Genomic DNA, 16004 nt, shown 5'->3' with positions numbered 1-16004 from the left:
AAACTGTCATCTGATTAAAAGGCCTGCACCAGCAGCTGCATCTCACGCTCAGATGTTTTACAAAGGAATACAACGTTTTAATATCTCCCTTTGAAAACAGCGACTCGTGAGCTGCTGACATGCTACATTAAGCCTTGCTTTACATCCAATCTGTGCCGATTTGAATAAGGCCTGCAGTTAATTCAAATAGCTTAAATGGTTCCAATTTTCTGAGAAGCTACAAAAAAAGATTAGCTTTGAACAGTAAAAAAAAAAGTGTCTCTGTGCATCTGCAGGTGAGAGCAGAAAGTGTGGAGGAGGATTAAAGGAAGGTGACGCTGAAGGGTGAGATAAATGTGTGTGGAAATTAAGGCCGAAAGGTGAGATAACGGCAGAGTGGAATTATCGAATAGTTTCAGGCAGAGATAGTGTGGAGGGGGAAGTGATTGACAAAGGGAAGGTGTAGGGAGTCGGGGCTGACGTTCCAACAACAGCACCTCTCGGCTTGTCTCTGTGTTTTCTCCTTCTCGCTCTCCTGGCTCGCGTCTCCTGTTTTTTGAAGGAAGCTGGCTGAGGCCGCCGCATCTAACTGGTTCCTGCTCACACAGAGCGCCCATTCAGAGACCTGCGCCGCTCCTCCTAGCTGCTGTATGGGGGCGATGGCTGGTGTGAGGCCTGAGGTATACGGACGGGGAGTATGCGGCACCGGAGGGGGGTGAGTGGGTGAGGCGTTGGGTGAAGAGGTGAAGCGGGGGAAAGCCAGATGGTTTGGACTGTGGTTAGCAGACTTAATGTTGGCTGGGAGAGGGATGGCTGAGGCTCAGGAAGCTCGATGTGTGGTTCCAAGAAGGAGAGGAGGGTTTAGTAGGCAGCGCTGGGTGTGTGTGATGTGATACAAAGCCTCCTTTTACCTCTACTTTACACACACCGTGTTTGATTTTGGCATACGGCGCTGGAAAGCCTGGAACCTACTGTAGCTATTCGTGGTGCTGATGCCAAACACACGCTAACAAAAACACACACTGTAAACGGACTAAAACCCATGTACATAATAGCTACAAGTAAATAAACCTGGGTATTTACATTAACTACTTAAGGATTTCCCGCTACTGTAGGACACTCCTCCGGCTTATGCAAAACAAATGAGAAAAGCCCATTCGCATTCAGCATGAAAGTCTGGGTGATAAACCTAATGACTCTCTCGCACGATGCTTTGGCTTACAGTATTGGCTTGTTACACGTGCACTCACTATTTACTCACACACACGGTCGGAGGCACACGGACACACACAGAGACGAGCTCAGCAGGGAGCGTTGTGCGATGAAGTGGTTCGTTGTGGAGGAATGTGCGTTGGCTCGGACACGACTGTGTATCCTGTGTCACAGGAGAGCGAGAGCTGTTAGCTTTAGCACACCTTCCAATGCGGCGGGCAGGTCTGGTGTAACTTAGGCTACTTAAACAACCTCACAGCTGAACTAACACACTCCTGCAGAGGCACATACACACATTTTAACCGCTGACTTACTGGTTTTTCATGGAGGGATATATCGATAATGAGAGGATTCATTCATCGCGAGGAAGGAAGAAATTGGCAATAACGAAGAATGCTTAAATTGATGGTGAGAATGATAAATGAAGAAGATGGTGGAAAAAGGCAAGAACAGGAAAAGTGGGATTAAAACATCCATAGATCCATACAGACTGCTTATCCTTTCAGGGTCTGGAGCCAATCAGCGGACATTGAGAGCTAAGTGGGGTCCATCCACCACAGGGTTGACATTTAAGCTGTTTTCAGACAGATGAATTCTGGTTCCGGATATTCTCTGGAGTTTGCACTTCACATGAGGAACGCAGCAGGAGCTTGTCAGGGTCAGGCAGGTTTTGTTCACAGCACAGCGACGCCGGCATCGGACTGTATTACCAAAGGCTCTTGAATCTCTTTGTCTTTCCGAGTTGACATCTTCATCCATCTGTATCTCAACGTGTACATCTTTTTCAGAAATGTCATCAACACGCCCACTCACTCGCGGAATTTCCTTTTTTCTGCTGTATTCTCCAATGGGCTTACTCAGACATCTCCGGGACATTTTACTAGGGGGCTGGCAGGAAAAGTTCCAAAAAATGCGCAGAGCAACTGACTTGGACATTTGCGTCCTCACATACACCCCCCTCTGGAGCTCAGTGCATGTCTGAAAGCAGCTACAGAGACAAACAACCATCAATGCTCACACTAAAATTTCCGAATAAAGTAAGCTGCATGTCTTTGGACTGTGGGAGAAAACCGACGCAGACAAGGGAAGAATTAACATGCAATACACACACAGAAAGGTCCTGGTCGGTCGGCAAATGAGAACCAGGATTAAAATATTACAAATGAAATTGCATGCCAAATCCAGATTTAAGCCATGGGACTGACTCTAAACTTTAAATACTCTGTTTTGCTATTTCGGTAAAAATAGGATTAACCTTTGCTCTCACTGGAAATTCATCATCAGGGTACAGCTTCATGAGTCAAACCTCAGTGCACAAGGAGATACTGGTCAATTGTCCTACAGCAGGCAGGGATTAACTGCTGTCAATTTGGCCTTTGCCCCGCCAGGACCTCCTACATTTAGAAAGCATGAGATATTTGAAGTCTGATGAGAGTGAGCTGAAAAATATCTGTTAGCAGAGCTGATACACTGAAGGCTTTTGGGAAAGAGTAATTTAGCCACTTGAGACACATGACAACAAACGTCAATCCATCAATCATCCATACCACTTATCCTTTTGAGGGTCGTGGAGGGAGCCTTACCCAGAGAGGTGGGGGGAGCCTATACCCAGAGAGGTGGGTTGCACCCCAACCTGCATATCATTGGACTCGTGGGAGTAAGCCTGAGTAATCACAGAAGGACCTTTGCCGAACCGGGATTCAACCAGGGAACATTCTTGCTGTAAGGCAACAAGGTTAACTACCATGCCACCGTGCTGCCAACAAAAAAACATTTGGAGGATATATAAGTAGATATTTCAATCGCAGTTATGTCAGTGCAGTTTGAAAAGGACACTGATCTCGAAGGGCAGGCATTGTTCTATGATACTGAATCAAATGGCCCAGGCAGCTTGACCACTGGTGTGGGATCAGGCTGCGTGAATACCAGCCACTGGATATTTAATGCCTGCCTGTGGGGTCTAGAATCCGCAGAACTATCCGAGGTATGGCCTCAGCTAAGTTTAGGGTTTGGGAGCGTGTGAGAGGTCAAACTTGAGTCCTGGGTGAGGCGGCAAGAAACTCCAACCTGAGCTCACAGTCAACCAGGGTGAGAGGAAGAGCTACCGTCGGGCCAGCAGTTGTTCCATAACATCTATTTAATCTGTCATCAGATGATATCATTGATATGATCGGTAGCAGTTTAGTACCCTGAGCTCAACTCCTTCAGATTAGGACTGGGTGACTCTGATCCAGTGAGGTCCACGCACGCACACGCACACGCACACTCACACACAGAGAAAGTATTGTACGTCAGCAAACAATGACTGGCCTACAGGATGGCATTCCCAGCACAAATCCTGCTTTTATAACTCGGGTATAAAATGAATGACCTCGAAAAAACCCTTCACGAATGTCAATGTTTAACTGGCAAAGTCACGATCTATGAAGTCAAGGCCAGTCTGGGGGCTAAAATTAGACCAGGGAAAAGTGTCCATCTACGGCCCTCTGGCTATCAATGGGCAGGAGAGAGACAGGACAGAGGGACCGATCCCGGGGAGCTGAAGAAGGATAAGAGAGCAGCGGAGAACAGGGAGGCATTAAATATAAAAGTATATGAAAAGAAACAACCGCTGAGTGTATCCGGATCTGTGTCAACAGGAAGTGGTGTGTATAATCTATATCTATTAATGGCAGTGGGTTCAGTGACATCATGTTGTATCTCCCGGTGGGAAACAGTAATTGCACATGACCATTTCCTGTTTCCCAGCCACCTCTCCCCTGTATACAATCTTTAACACTTCTGCTTCTGAAATGCAGCGGCTGTATGATGGGCCTCCGAAGAGAGGAGGGGAAGAGCGAAGGAAAACAGAGCTGTGGGGCCAAGAATGCAGTCACTCCTATTATAACAGACTTGTTAAAACCTGAACAACAGAAAAGTTACATCCTTCTGGGCTTGAAAATAATACAGAGACGGCTCTCTCTCCCTCTCTGCCCCTGCCTGACACAGCAATTATAAAAGCCTGAGGAATGCTGGAACCTCAGGACATGCATGATGTTCTCGCTTTAAAAAATAAAAAAATTAAGAAGCTTCTCACTTCTAAGATGGCCTTCACGGAGAAAAAGTTGCACCACTTTACAGACAGTATATGAGCATGCATGTGCAGGGGTTGGGAGAGATTTTTGAATTGAGGCTACTGTACGTTTCCTGCAGGACCAAGCACAAGGAGGTTCACAGTGTGAGTTGCGATGATCCAGCAGGGCGTTTATGAAAAGTCCCTGCAGCAGAAAGCATCCCTAGCACGCTGAAGTTACAGCTAGACTGTAGGCTGTGCAGCTCCGCCACATACAAAGAATCCCTGTCTCATAAACCCACCCAGGCAGAGGAGACCTGGGGGGAGGGAGGGAGGGAAGAGAAAGTGACTTCAGTGAGCGAGCATGTGAGAAAACAAGCGAGTGTTTACCAGCAAAACAACTCGTGAGCTGAAGACGAGCACAAACTCAACGACCTGAAATTTGTCACTTGTTGTGGAAGTGTCGACCCTGTCTCCTGAACTCCCTGGGATTGGGGGGTGGAGAAGTGACAAGATAGTTTTCCCACATGGCTAATAAAGGGGCTCATCATCTTGTTATTACACATTCCTGGCCTTGTAATGTAATTTACAGCTATCAGACAAGGAGCAGAAAATGCTTGAATGCACAAAGGGCTCCGGATGGGAGAGGGGCCTGATATCTGCGTTCCTACGTAATGCAGAAAATTCAATAATCTGACAAAGTGCCACCATGTCAGCTGATCTGGTTCTAGATCAAAGAAGGCCCTGTGACAGAAAGTAATAAACTGATTAGTAACTGATCAACTCGTTAGTGAGAAGGACCTTGTGATAGCTGGTTTGTGTCTCGACAATCATGACTACAAACACCTCCGGATAATCACTTTAAAACTGAATCCTTGAGCACAAGTGGCTCTAAAGTGTTATTTGAGATTAAAAAGTGAAGCATACCATCTAAGAAAGAAACAGAAATGATTAGACTTCATACAAACTACATAAGCTGAAGGGTGTGTGTGTGTCTGTTATTTCATCATCACATATCTCCTCTTGTGCTATTCCAAAGCCTGGTACTCTCTGTGACACTTTGGCATTTGTAACAAAGCAACACCTCACACATGAAACAGTGCCAAACTGCTCGCAGGTACCACACACCACCAATGAGACCAGTGAGTGATACCACATCTTGTACACGGCCCTCGTGTCAAGCGGCTCCAGACCTTTTGGAGCATCCTTCAGTTTACACAGTGAGAAAGAAAACAGTTTTTACATCTCTGAACAGCTGCAGCACAGACAGACGAGCTATTTTCAGATTAGGGGGCCAGAAAATAAAGTATATTAGAATTTCTCCTTTGAAATTCCTGCCACTTTTCCAATGTGTTTCCTCTTCACCTGGATTTTGTTAAGAATGAGACAGACACATATTTCATCTGCAACTATTAACGTTAGGAGAGATGTGAAGATTTGCTGAAGAAATGTGGGAAAATGTTGCATAAATAATAAACCTTTTGGATGGAATCCTTTCTCAGAACAGTACACACACACTGTGTACAGTGTACACACACACACACACACAAATACACACACAAACAGATGCATGAACACACACTCCCATAGGGACTTATGAACACCATATGTGCAGCACCCCTTAACTGTGTATGAACCCAGTTGGAAACAGAGAAACAGAGAGGGAGATGTGGAGGCATGCAGCCTTGTTTTCTTATTTTGCCATCAGTGAGAACTTTGCTGTAAAGGTTAGAGACCACCAGCTCGACCGGTCACAGAGAGATTCTGCGACCAGCATCACACCAAGCTGAGGCACAGCTGCAGGCAGTGACACAGTGATGCACTGTACTTTAGGAGGAAAGGCATGTCTGAAAATAGATTTCAGTTATATCAGGACCCCTATTGTAATCAGGCAGGATGTCCAAAAAACCAATCAATCCCTAAAAAAGAAAGGACAACAGTTGGAGACATGATCACTCACTTCCTCAACTGTCACACCCCACAACTTTGAGAGTATATTGACAAAAGCAACAAAAACGTGAGCAGAGGGTCAGAGACAAGTGTAGAGAAATGAACTTTTACCTGTAAACTCAATGCAATCTGACGGATGTACATCATGTTCAGATCCTCCAATATCCACAGTTTTTCCTCCATGTTTGCGAATTTATCAACGGGCATCCTTCAGGCAAAAATCCACAACTTTAATTCTGCCTTGTATTAATGATCGGGCTGAATCTGCTCTCCTGCAGGTACCGGAGTGAAACACTTCATCGTGACAGTCTTCTGTTAAGTCGAGAGTTGAAAAATCAGTGCGTAAAACCGTGCGTAAAAGTTCCGCTCCTCATCCAAACTAGAGGAGTACCTCCGAGAAAAGCAGACAGAGGTGTGGTGGATGACAGCATCAGCTGCACTGTAGTAACCCTGTCCATAAAATCCCCCCCAGCCCATCCCGTTCACGGCGCGTATTATTCTTCTTTACTTTTCTCCGCGCAACAAAGATCCTCTCAAACACCCACAGTCAACACCCAGCGGCAGCGGGGGAAGAATGGAGCCTTTTAAAAATGGACTTCTTCTCTTTGTGTCCGCGTGTCCTGATTGTGAATGCCGTGTGTCCTCTCGGTGACAAGAGACTCTCCACAAAAGGGCATCGCCTCTGCGGGGAGTGATCGGCACAACCAGCCCACTGTGCGCGCCCTGACGCTCTCCGACCCGGCGCTGAATTAACCCCTACGAGGCGCCTCTGGTGATGGTAATGAACTTAAAAAAAGGAAAGAAAAAAGAAGAAAGAGGGGAGACATAGAACTGTAACCGTACCCACGCCCCTCTAAAACAAACAAATATCAAATACCGCAGCACCACACAAGCATAGAGGGGTGGAGGGCTTTGTTCTTGTCTTTTTTTTACTGGCTTCATGGTAAAAGGAGAAATTAGACCCCTGGCAGCTGACTCTCCCCCCAACGGGAGTGAAAATGAACAGCCTGAGATGTTATCTAACACTGGTCTGACCCAGAACAACGTCTAGGTGTGATAAACAAAGAAAACAAACATATCATATTGGGGTGAGACAATTAAAAAGTCTCAATCTGATGCTTGTCACAAACGGATAAAGTGAGAGCGCTAAAATTCCGACAGGGTAAGAAAACATGTGTTTTAGTGGGTCACAGGGTCGCAAACATTGGGCCAATTCAAATACATATTTCATGACACAGATCCCCAGTGTCTCTGATCGTTTCAATCTTTTATCACTTAGCCTTTTAAATATTTAACATTCGTCCTCTCTTGGCAATTCTCACCACATCCAACAAAAACATCACCTCCCAAATTCTCATTTAGCAGTCCAGAAATTAGATGTTACAGATGTTACAGAAAAAAAGAGGTCAAGGTCAGTCTTTCACATGCCTCCAGCTGTTTGGTTGACAGTTTCCTGTCCTCAAAACAAGAGAATTCTATATTTACTTCATGTCCACTGGTGATCCTGCTCCCGTCCTCTTGGGAAATATTGGTTTACAGCCTATATGCCTCTGCTCTTCAGACTATACATGAGGGCAGAAACCTCTCCAGCATGTTAAAATCCTGGACCTGATACAGCTGCTGTGTGTGAGAGATGTTTGTTGAGGTGTGGGTAAGACCGAGCCCCCCCCACAACAGGAAATCACACTGAGCTTCATTAATGACGATGCAAACACATTCTTCAGGTATTTAAAAAACACTGGAAGCACTGGAGGGGATCAGCTGCTTTCAGAGTGTGTATGTGAATGGATGGTTAAGGATTTGTATCTTCGCTTTCACGTGTCACTTGGGACTAGAAGCCCATGTGGCTCACTGTCCCTCTAAACTCTTTTACACAAGCAAACAGGGAAAACAAAGGAGCTGTAAAGCCCTTTCACCTCGGAGGAGGAGAGGAGCCAGGGGTGCCAGTCACAAACCGGGTCATTTCCCCAAGAAAGGCCTCCGCCCTCGAGACTTTCAATCACCAGGCTAATCTGTCACAGGCGCCAACGCGCACACACAGTATGAGAGGAGATTTATTGTTCTTGAGGTGGAAAGAGAAATAGTTGAGGTGGATACACAGAGGGAGGGTTAGGGGTGCTTGCAAAACATTCTGGGGCCTTTGTACGAGTGTGTTTGCACTTGTTTCACAAGTGACTGAGGAGATTCATATCCGAGCGATCCCTCCTGAAAGTCGATCTGGCACGCTGCAGAGCTCAAACACCGGGAACATGGGGCTTAACTGGGAAAGAAACAGGCTTGACTCCTTTAATGAAGCGATTATTTATCTTTTCTCATTAATAGATCATGATCATAAATAAGCAACAAGACAATATTTTATCATTCCAAATTTCACTTTATCCACTTAACTGTCTTTAGTCTCTCTTTTGCACCCGGAGCAGTACTTTGAAGCAGAATGTGCTGCAGGTAAATCACAATGCAGTAAAACACACAGACTGACACCTTGCAACAAAAGCCTAGAGGCTGAACAAAACAGAACAGAAAACAGCTATTATCTCAATGACAGGGCAGGCAGGCGGGCGACCAGCTCGAACACGGAGCATCGCATGCTTCTTGCTCCCCGAGCCACAGAGGACAAGGAAAACTCAGTTATACCGAGACAAAAGATTAGTGGTTGGTGGAGAAAGAAGCGTTTGGGGTTTTTGGCTGTGTTAAATGCCGATTACCTGATGGGACGGTGGATTAGCAGCTTGTGACTGCAGGCCTGATCTGACTGCAGAGCCAGATGTGCTAATTGGCTGCCATGAGGGAGGAATGAAACCAATACATTACACAATCAGTTAATCCGACGGCAACTTGGAGGTTTGATCAAAACACAGAAGATTAAATGGAGCGCCGAGAGAAAAAACACTTGTTACATGAAAAGATTAAAAAAACTGGATAAAATCCCTCCCTCCAAACACACACACAGGCTGACCCTTGCGTAACAGCTTCTGAAAGGGTTTCAAGACAATGCCCGGTGGCCTTCTTGTTTCTGAACGGATGTGTGGAGGAATATGGAAAACTTCCTGTCCATACACCTTATCAGCTGGAGGAAACATGCTGGAGTGAGAGATGAGGGTCAGCTGGTGGAGCTGTACCCGAGGATGATATATGCAGTGTTTCCAGTGGAGGAAGAAAGGTATGACCCGATCTATATTTGTTCTATCGATCTATGTTTGTATATTCTAAATCATTCATTTTCAGTCCATTCAGATGGACAGTGGTGACTCTGTGGACACTGGATCGAGGAAGAAAGGAAGGAAATACTATCCAGACAACTGGACTCCAGAGAATTTGTGTCTTAAAATAGATGACTAATTAAAGTAAAAGTCAGAAAAGATAAAGGATAATAATTCTCTCTCTCTTCCCCACTATCACCTCTGTATTATTGGATTTCGGTAACTTTTGAAAGTATTGCGATTAGATTTGGTAAACTACACACATTCTTTTTCCCATTTGAATCATTTGGTGGTCTCTTGACTTTTGCTCTAGTGCCATCATTAGGTCAAAATTGTACTTTGCCCAATACTTGCCCAATGACAAAACTCATGCTAAACCAACCCTGGTAAAGAAACAGTCCTCGGAGCATTGGCATTGTTCGAATGTTTGCAGATGATGTTAGAATTTATCTCAAAGCAAAGCTCACTCTGACAGAAATAAAGAGGGCAGCCGGAATGACTCTTAATCTTGTTGCACTTTTTTTAATTACCTATGATAACTTACTTATCAAAGTAATTGCTTACTATGGAAGAAAATTTGATAAATCTGATTATTTTAACCCAGTTTTGCTTGAATGTCTAAAACACTTAATGTTAACCTGAACCATCTGTAATGTGAACATCACAAAACAACAACAACAACATGAATCAACTTCTTTTCCAAGGTAGTTTTTGTAAGTTGGAGATTGTTTAACACCTGTTTGCAGGGCTGGGCAATAAAGATAAGGTAATTATGGCAATCAGGTGGCTGGAATAGAGTTCCAGCCACGTCAGGTTAAGTAAACACACACAGCACAGATTGTAGGAGAAGCAGCCGGCAGCAGCACACGTGCTAATGTTTGGGCTCCTGCAGCCGTGCACACCAGTACGTCAGGAGTGGGAGTGACAGAATTTGTTTACGAAAACTCCAGCGACAGCGGTACCGAAGAAGACGGCCCAACGGACACAGCCCAAGGCTCAAAGGACGAGGACATTGTTAAAAAGAAGGGTCAGAAGAATTCGATAGTGTGGAGATATTTGGGCTATTTAAGGTCAGAGAAGAAGCAGAGTAGCGTGCAATGCTAATTGTGTTGAAAGCCTGTTCGTACAAAGACAGGTAATACCACTAATCTTTTTTTACCACCGGTGGCAGAAATGACAGAAATAGTGATTTGAGACAGCCAGTATACAGAGAGACAAAATCCTCAGAAGATCCATCTGATACCTTCAAGAGTAAAGAAAGGAAAAACTGATGATGATTGTCATACAAATCAAATTTTCTCACTACTAATCAGCATTATGTCATTGGCTCAGATATATAAGCCAGCTTTCTATCTTCAGGACTGAGTAGTCTGTGCTAAAGGTTAAAAACCTGCCCTCGGTCCAATGCACTGCAGGGAAACACAAGACGGCTCCAGGCAAGCTGGGCCTCCAAGCCACAACAAAGACTCCTGACTGTCATCTCATCTCGACCCAATCTGAAAACTGAACCCCACCCACACCACGACTCCCACTCACTGACAAACACAGACAGAAGCCCACACTTACATACACAAATACACAACCAGGGATAAACAAACACTCACACAAATGCTCTGAAAATACAGGACAAATGCAGCTGATCAAGGTTTGTCTGCCTGATTATGGCCTTCCACGCAAACATCCTCCCTGCTGCTTCACACTTTCTCAGAGCGTTTGTTTGTACAAGGACGACGAGCAAAAGGGTATTTTTCCACTGATTTATAGTCCTAGGCTTAAAATTGAATATGCCAAAGCGCCAGGGTACAAATATCTGTAAGGCGTGCGTCACAAATGAAAAGGACGTCTGCAGAAGGTGTTCGGATTCTGTTTCTGAAAGATAAAACAAAACTTTCTGTGACTGTGCACAGGAACAGACGTGAAGGAAAACCAGCAGTTAGTTTGAAAGTCAGTCTTCAGAAATGGAAAAAAAAAAAAAAGAAAGAAGTCAGCCCCACAGTTTTGAATATCACAGGACTTCAATTACATGGCTGTGTTACGGCAGGCGTCGGGTCACATCTGCCCGACTCGATGACAGCAGCGCGTGACGAGCTGTGAAACCAGACGTATCATGGAGAAATTCCCCCGGAGGTCATGTAGAGCGTGGAAAACCTGCGCCGACAGCCACGCCGTCATAACTCAGACACAGAGACGGAGTAATGACACTGTAAATCTCGTCCACGCTCTTCCTTGTTATTAGCTGCATCAGATTCAGTCTGTTATGTCTGAGTGTTCCAATTTCTGCTTAAAGATGAGGTAGACGGGGGGGGGGGGGTTGTTATGATGATGTGTGTCGAGGAGGTTGTTCTACTGCACTCCAGAGATGATCAAAAGCTGAGGAATGAAACAGACGCTCATAATAATGCAGCGAGAGAGAAGCTAGAGGGGCTCGCCTGCCTCATCACACACGGCAAGAAGACAACAGGCAGTGTTTTTTAACTACCTAATTTACAGGAATGTGATTCTTCAAGTTGTACTGAGGGGGAAACAGGCCTGCATGAGAAACACTACAGAGGCGGTTCAGCGTGTCAGGAGCAGGAAGTGCAGCTCTGGCCTTCTCCCAGAATCATTGCTGACTTTCAGGAACGCTCCCTCAGCCAGTCACAGGAGACTACAGCCTATCATCATTCTGAAGGACCGGGCGGCTCAGTGGAAGAGAAACCAACTCAGTAGGCAATTCATCTCCATTGATTTCTACCCTCAGGGGTGAAGGCTGTGCAGAGTGGATTTGTGTGGATTTAAGAGGATATGTGCGCTGCGGCGATTCATTTACTATTAAAAATTGCATGCCCTTCAGAAAGGACTATTAATGACTGTAAGCCGTATATAAATGGAACGTCAGGTCATTAAAAAAGGAAAGATGAATTAGAGGAGAGAAAGTTGTGTCTCCAATTGGCGTCATTCTGAAATGGAGCAATGGCTCCCTCTGCAGGGCGGCAGCAGTAGAACAGCCACCTCCGCCACCATGTGATGTCTTGTGCATTAGTTTGGTCAACTTGAATAACTGTAATCAGCAGACGCTGAAAAAAGGGAACGAATGTTCAGGGAGTTAACGCGCTAGCTCTTTGTTTCTCACTCGGACCAGACAGGAAGATGAGTTTCACAGACGTGAGTGAGGAGAGAATTTACAGACCAGGACAGATCACCCACATTGTTCCATGTACAAATAACCAAGAATTGAAAAACGAAATTTCTGTAGTTTTATTTGCCATGAGGTCACGTCTCCAACAGCATAATGAATGAGTTCACAGACGAGTTCACAGCAAGAAGCTGCAGTTTGCAGTAAAAGGAAGACATCTGAGAAAAATGTAAGACATCTGCAGAAACAATAGGAATCTAAACATCTGCAGAGACGACGTTGAGCAGGCCATGTCTCACACTGACAGGAATAAACTTCTTTACAGCTTTAACGTTTTTGCCAGCAAAGGCTGAAGAGGGACAGCTGATTCAACACGGTACGGAATGTACATTTGCGGGGAAACCATCTGAGTCTATATTTGTGTTTTAAATGATGTTTTGGGAGAAATAATCGTCATGTTGAGGTGTAAAACTCAGCACGGACTTGATGCTTTAGTTGCTTTTACAAGTAGATTGATGCGAGGGTGGTTTATTACATGGTTAACACGATGTCATGCAAATTAGTCGAGCAGCTGAAAACATCTCGCAGTCGGCTGCTGGCGATGACTCTGGGTAATTCCCTGGACTCAATCTGGACAAATGGTGGAGTAATCAATGAACTGTGAAAATAAAATACATATTGCCTATAAATATAATAATTTGCCGCTCATAATGTATATCCAGGCAGTATGTTGGGTTTAACATAGTACTGCATAATGATTATTACAACCCTAAATATTGTGGCATATTCAGTTACAAGCCAGCTGTGTAGGTGTCGTATACACTGCTGTGTGCCTCGAGACTATTTCAAATTTAAACCCTTTAAATATGTTCAATAATTCGATGCCAATATCACAATTAAATGCTGACTGCCGTACCTGTTTTAGTGCGGACATATGGCACTGACTGACATTTAACCTCATGTGGCTATAATGAAAGGTTGTAACGTTTTTTAATAGTACTTCATCTGTCCCTCATATTTTGAGGTACCCTCACAGAGATATCCACGGTTCGGCATATTCCCCCATATTGTAATGTATGTGTTTAGTGTTTCGAAAACATTGCTTTAACCTACTGGGAGGCAAGCAGGCAAGTCAGAAATGTAGAATAAATGAAATATGGTTGATCAAATTTCCAAATCCACTTGAGTTAAACACCTAGACGAGCCGATCCCTCTCTTTTTCTGGAGGTGATGAAAAAACTAGCAACAGAGAGGATAGAAAAATAATTGCTTAGACAGCAGAAACAAAAAGACAACAAGATCTGACACCGCAGCGTCTGCCACCGGGCCCAGCAAACAAACACATTAAAACACAGGCACGCTGGCAGGGGCTGGAGTACACAGTGCGGCATGCAGGGAAGGCAGACGTGCATAATAGACCCATCTGCTCTCATAAAGTCAAACACCTGTTCGGCATCATCAAAACAGAGAGCGACATCATTGGTGGCTTTGCCCCTTCGCCCTCATCCTCTTCACAACAACATCCAGCGATGGCCCGGCCAGACCGCACTGCAAAGACTGTCCATTTATTCAAGATACAGTTTTTGAATTGAGACCCAGTTCAGCACAAAATGATCTGGTTGAAAGGGTCTGAAAGAGCAACATGATCCTATACACACATCCATCAAGTAAACAGCCGGCTATTACATAGAGTTCATCTGTGGTGGGCATGTTGGTGACTCAGCTTGAACTCATCACTTTGTAATGCAACGTATAGTGCAGGAACAAACATGTACACCTATCCATCACGCACTCCCACGCACACATACACGGATGCATGGGTGCTCGGATCAGTATTGAATCGTTTCACAATGCATTCCTCTGGGAGAAAGGCCACAGCTCCCGACTATTTCACAATCAAGTCAGATCATGTGACATGTGGACAAAAGGATAGTGAATGAACGGTATGAAGGGTATAGACTGGAATAAAACTAAAACACAGCAGAAAAGGTTTGACATGTGGCCTGATGTAGATATGATAACATCTTTCTCTAGTCGCCCAATTCTCACATACAGCTAGACAAAGTCGCTATTCAGACTGAGCCTGTTATGGAATACTAATCAATATATATAATATGATTTATATTCTGTATTGCTGATCAAAATGGAGTATCTAAGATAGCAACTCTCGTCTTCATCAGAAGTCTGAGGAAGCAAATTAATCCTTTAACTGAAGCTTTAGGTCAGCGCATTTTCTCTTTTTCAATCATTTCTGAGGTTTTGCACATGCAACATACTCTTCATCCTTAATGATCATGTGGAATTTCAGATCAATGACTCCTCCCTGGTGACGTCAGGGTCTAAACTTTAACTTGTAGTGTAATGGATAAACAGTATCATGCAAAGTTACTATTTGTTTCCTCATTCTATGTGCTTATGCTACCTTACTGTTAAATATTTTCATGTTATCACAGTCATATCAGCTTGTTCTTTTAGCTAATAGAAGGTCAAATGTATTGTTTGTTACTTCCACTAAGATTTACAGTGGGATTGGAGGTGGTGGTGGTAAACCAAATACAGACCTTTACACGACTGCCTTGTTTGGCACTATTTCATAGTGTACAGCATGCCGGTTGTTTTAAAAGTACCATTTAGTAACAAAGCCTCTTGTTTTTCTCAGGCCTCTGTGATAAGTCAAAGGGGTCTGACACACTTAAGTGTCCAGGACTGTAAATGACACCACACACTGGAATCTGTGTCTGTCGTTTTTGTCAATGTTTAACAGAGCAGGACTCCGGAGGAGGGGGGGGGGGGGGGTCCTGCATTCACTGGGAGAAGATACCTTTGGCATGAGGCAGGTTCGGTTTTACAGTCTGTTGGAGCGCCAGGACTCAGTAGGTTAAGGTCTCTGTCTGGGCGTGTACACAGAGATGAACAATGGGGAGAGATTGAGGGATAAAGGGACATTAGGCAGATCGTGATATAGGAGTGTCTGGAGGTGAAGACAAAGGAGGACATCATCTGTGTAACCTGGATCGTGAAAGTAGGTTAGGACTACAGTCTGTGACGAATAAAGACCCAGTTTCCAGTGGCATCAGGGGACCTGAGCTTCAGTGAAGTGCTGCGGCCCACATAGCGCAGCTCTCCTGGGGATGGGAGGTGTCGAGGTCGATAGATTGAGGAGAATTAAACGGTGCAAACAGATACAGAAGAGGAGGTTTATCTGTGATTTTTTTTTTTATGTCAGACATTTACATTACCTTTAATCTGGTTTAGATGGCATCATTTTACTGCAGCGCTGCACTTAAGCTCTATTCTAGTTTCTTTTATACCTCCTTCACCGCAGCTCAGTGCCATTCATATTGTCTAGAAGAGCTTAGTGTACAAAGTGGGCTGAACCTAAATCCTTCCGTTGCAATATCTCCTCCAGTATTTCACAATAAAAATCAGGAGACAAGAAGAGACTTGCATTTCAACAGTTTTGTGTAAATCTTGACTGAAAACACTTCACTAACTA

The 16004-nt window shown here is 44.5% G+C and overlaps 1 protein-coding gene across 2 annotated transcripts in view; it reads right to left on the bottom strand.

Annotated features, from left to right (window-relative positions):
* rtkna (rhotekin a) overlaps positions 1-16004 on the bottom strand; it is a 63329-nt gene that overhangs the window by 37312 nt on the left and 10013 nt on the right. The window contains exon 1 of one of the 2 annotated variants that reach the window (XM_053421591.1): positions 6305-7301. The exons of the other annotated variant lie outside the window; for it this stretch is intronic. Coding sequence (XP_053277566.1) covers positions 6305-6400 — 96 coding nt within the window. The 5' untranslated portion in view covers positions 6401-7301. Of the gene's footprint in view, positions 1-6304; positions 7302-16004 lie in introns of those variants that run through there. 2 annotated transcript variants of the gene reach the window in all.

Source organism: Pleuronectes platessa, chromosome 4 (genome assembly GCF_947347685.1).
Source record: "Pleuronectes platessa chromosome 4, fPlePla1.1, whole genome shotgun sequence".
Lineage (NCBI taxonomy): Eukaryota > Metazoa > Chordata > Actinopteri > Pleuronectiformes > Pleuronectidae > Pleuronectes > Pleuronectes platessa.
This window is presented reverse-complemented; position numbering and strand designations above follow the sequence as displayed.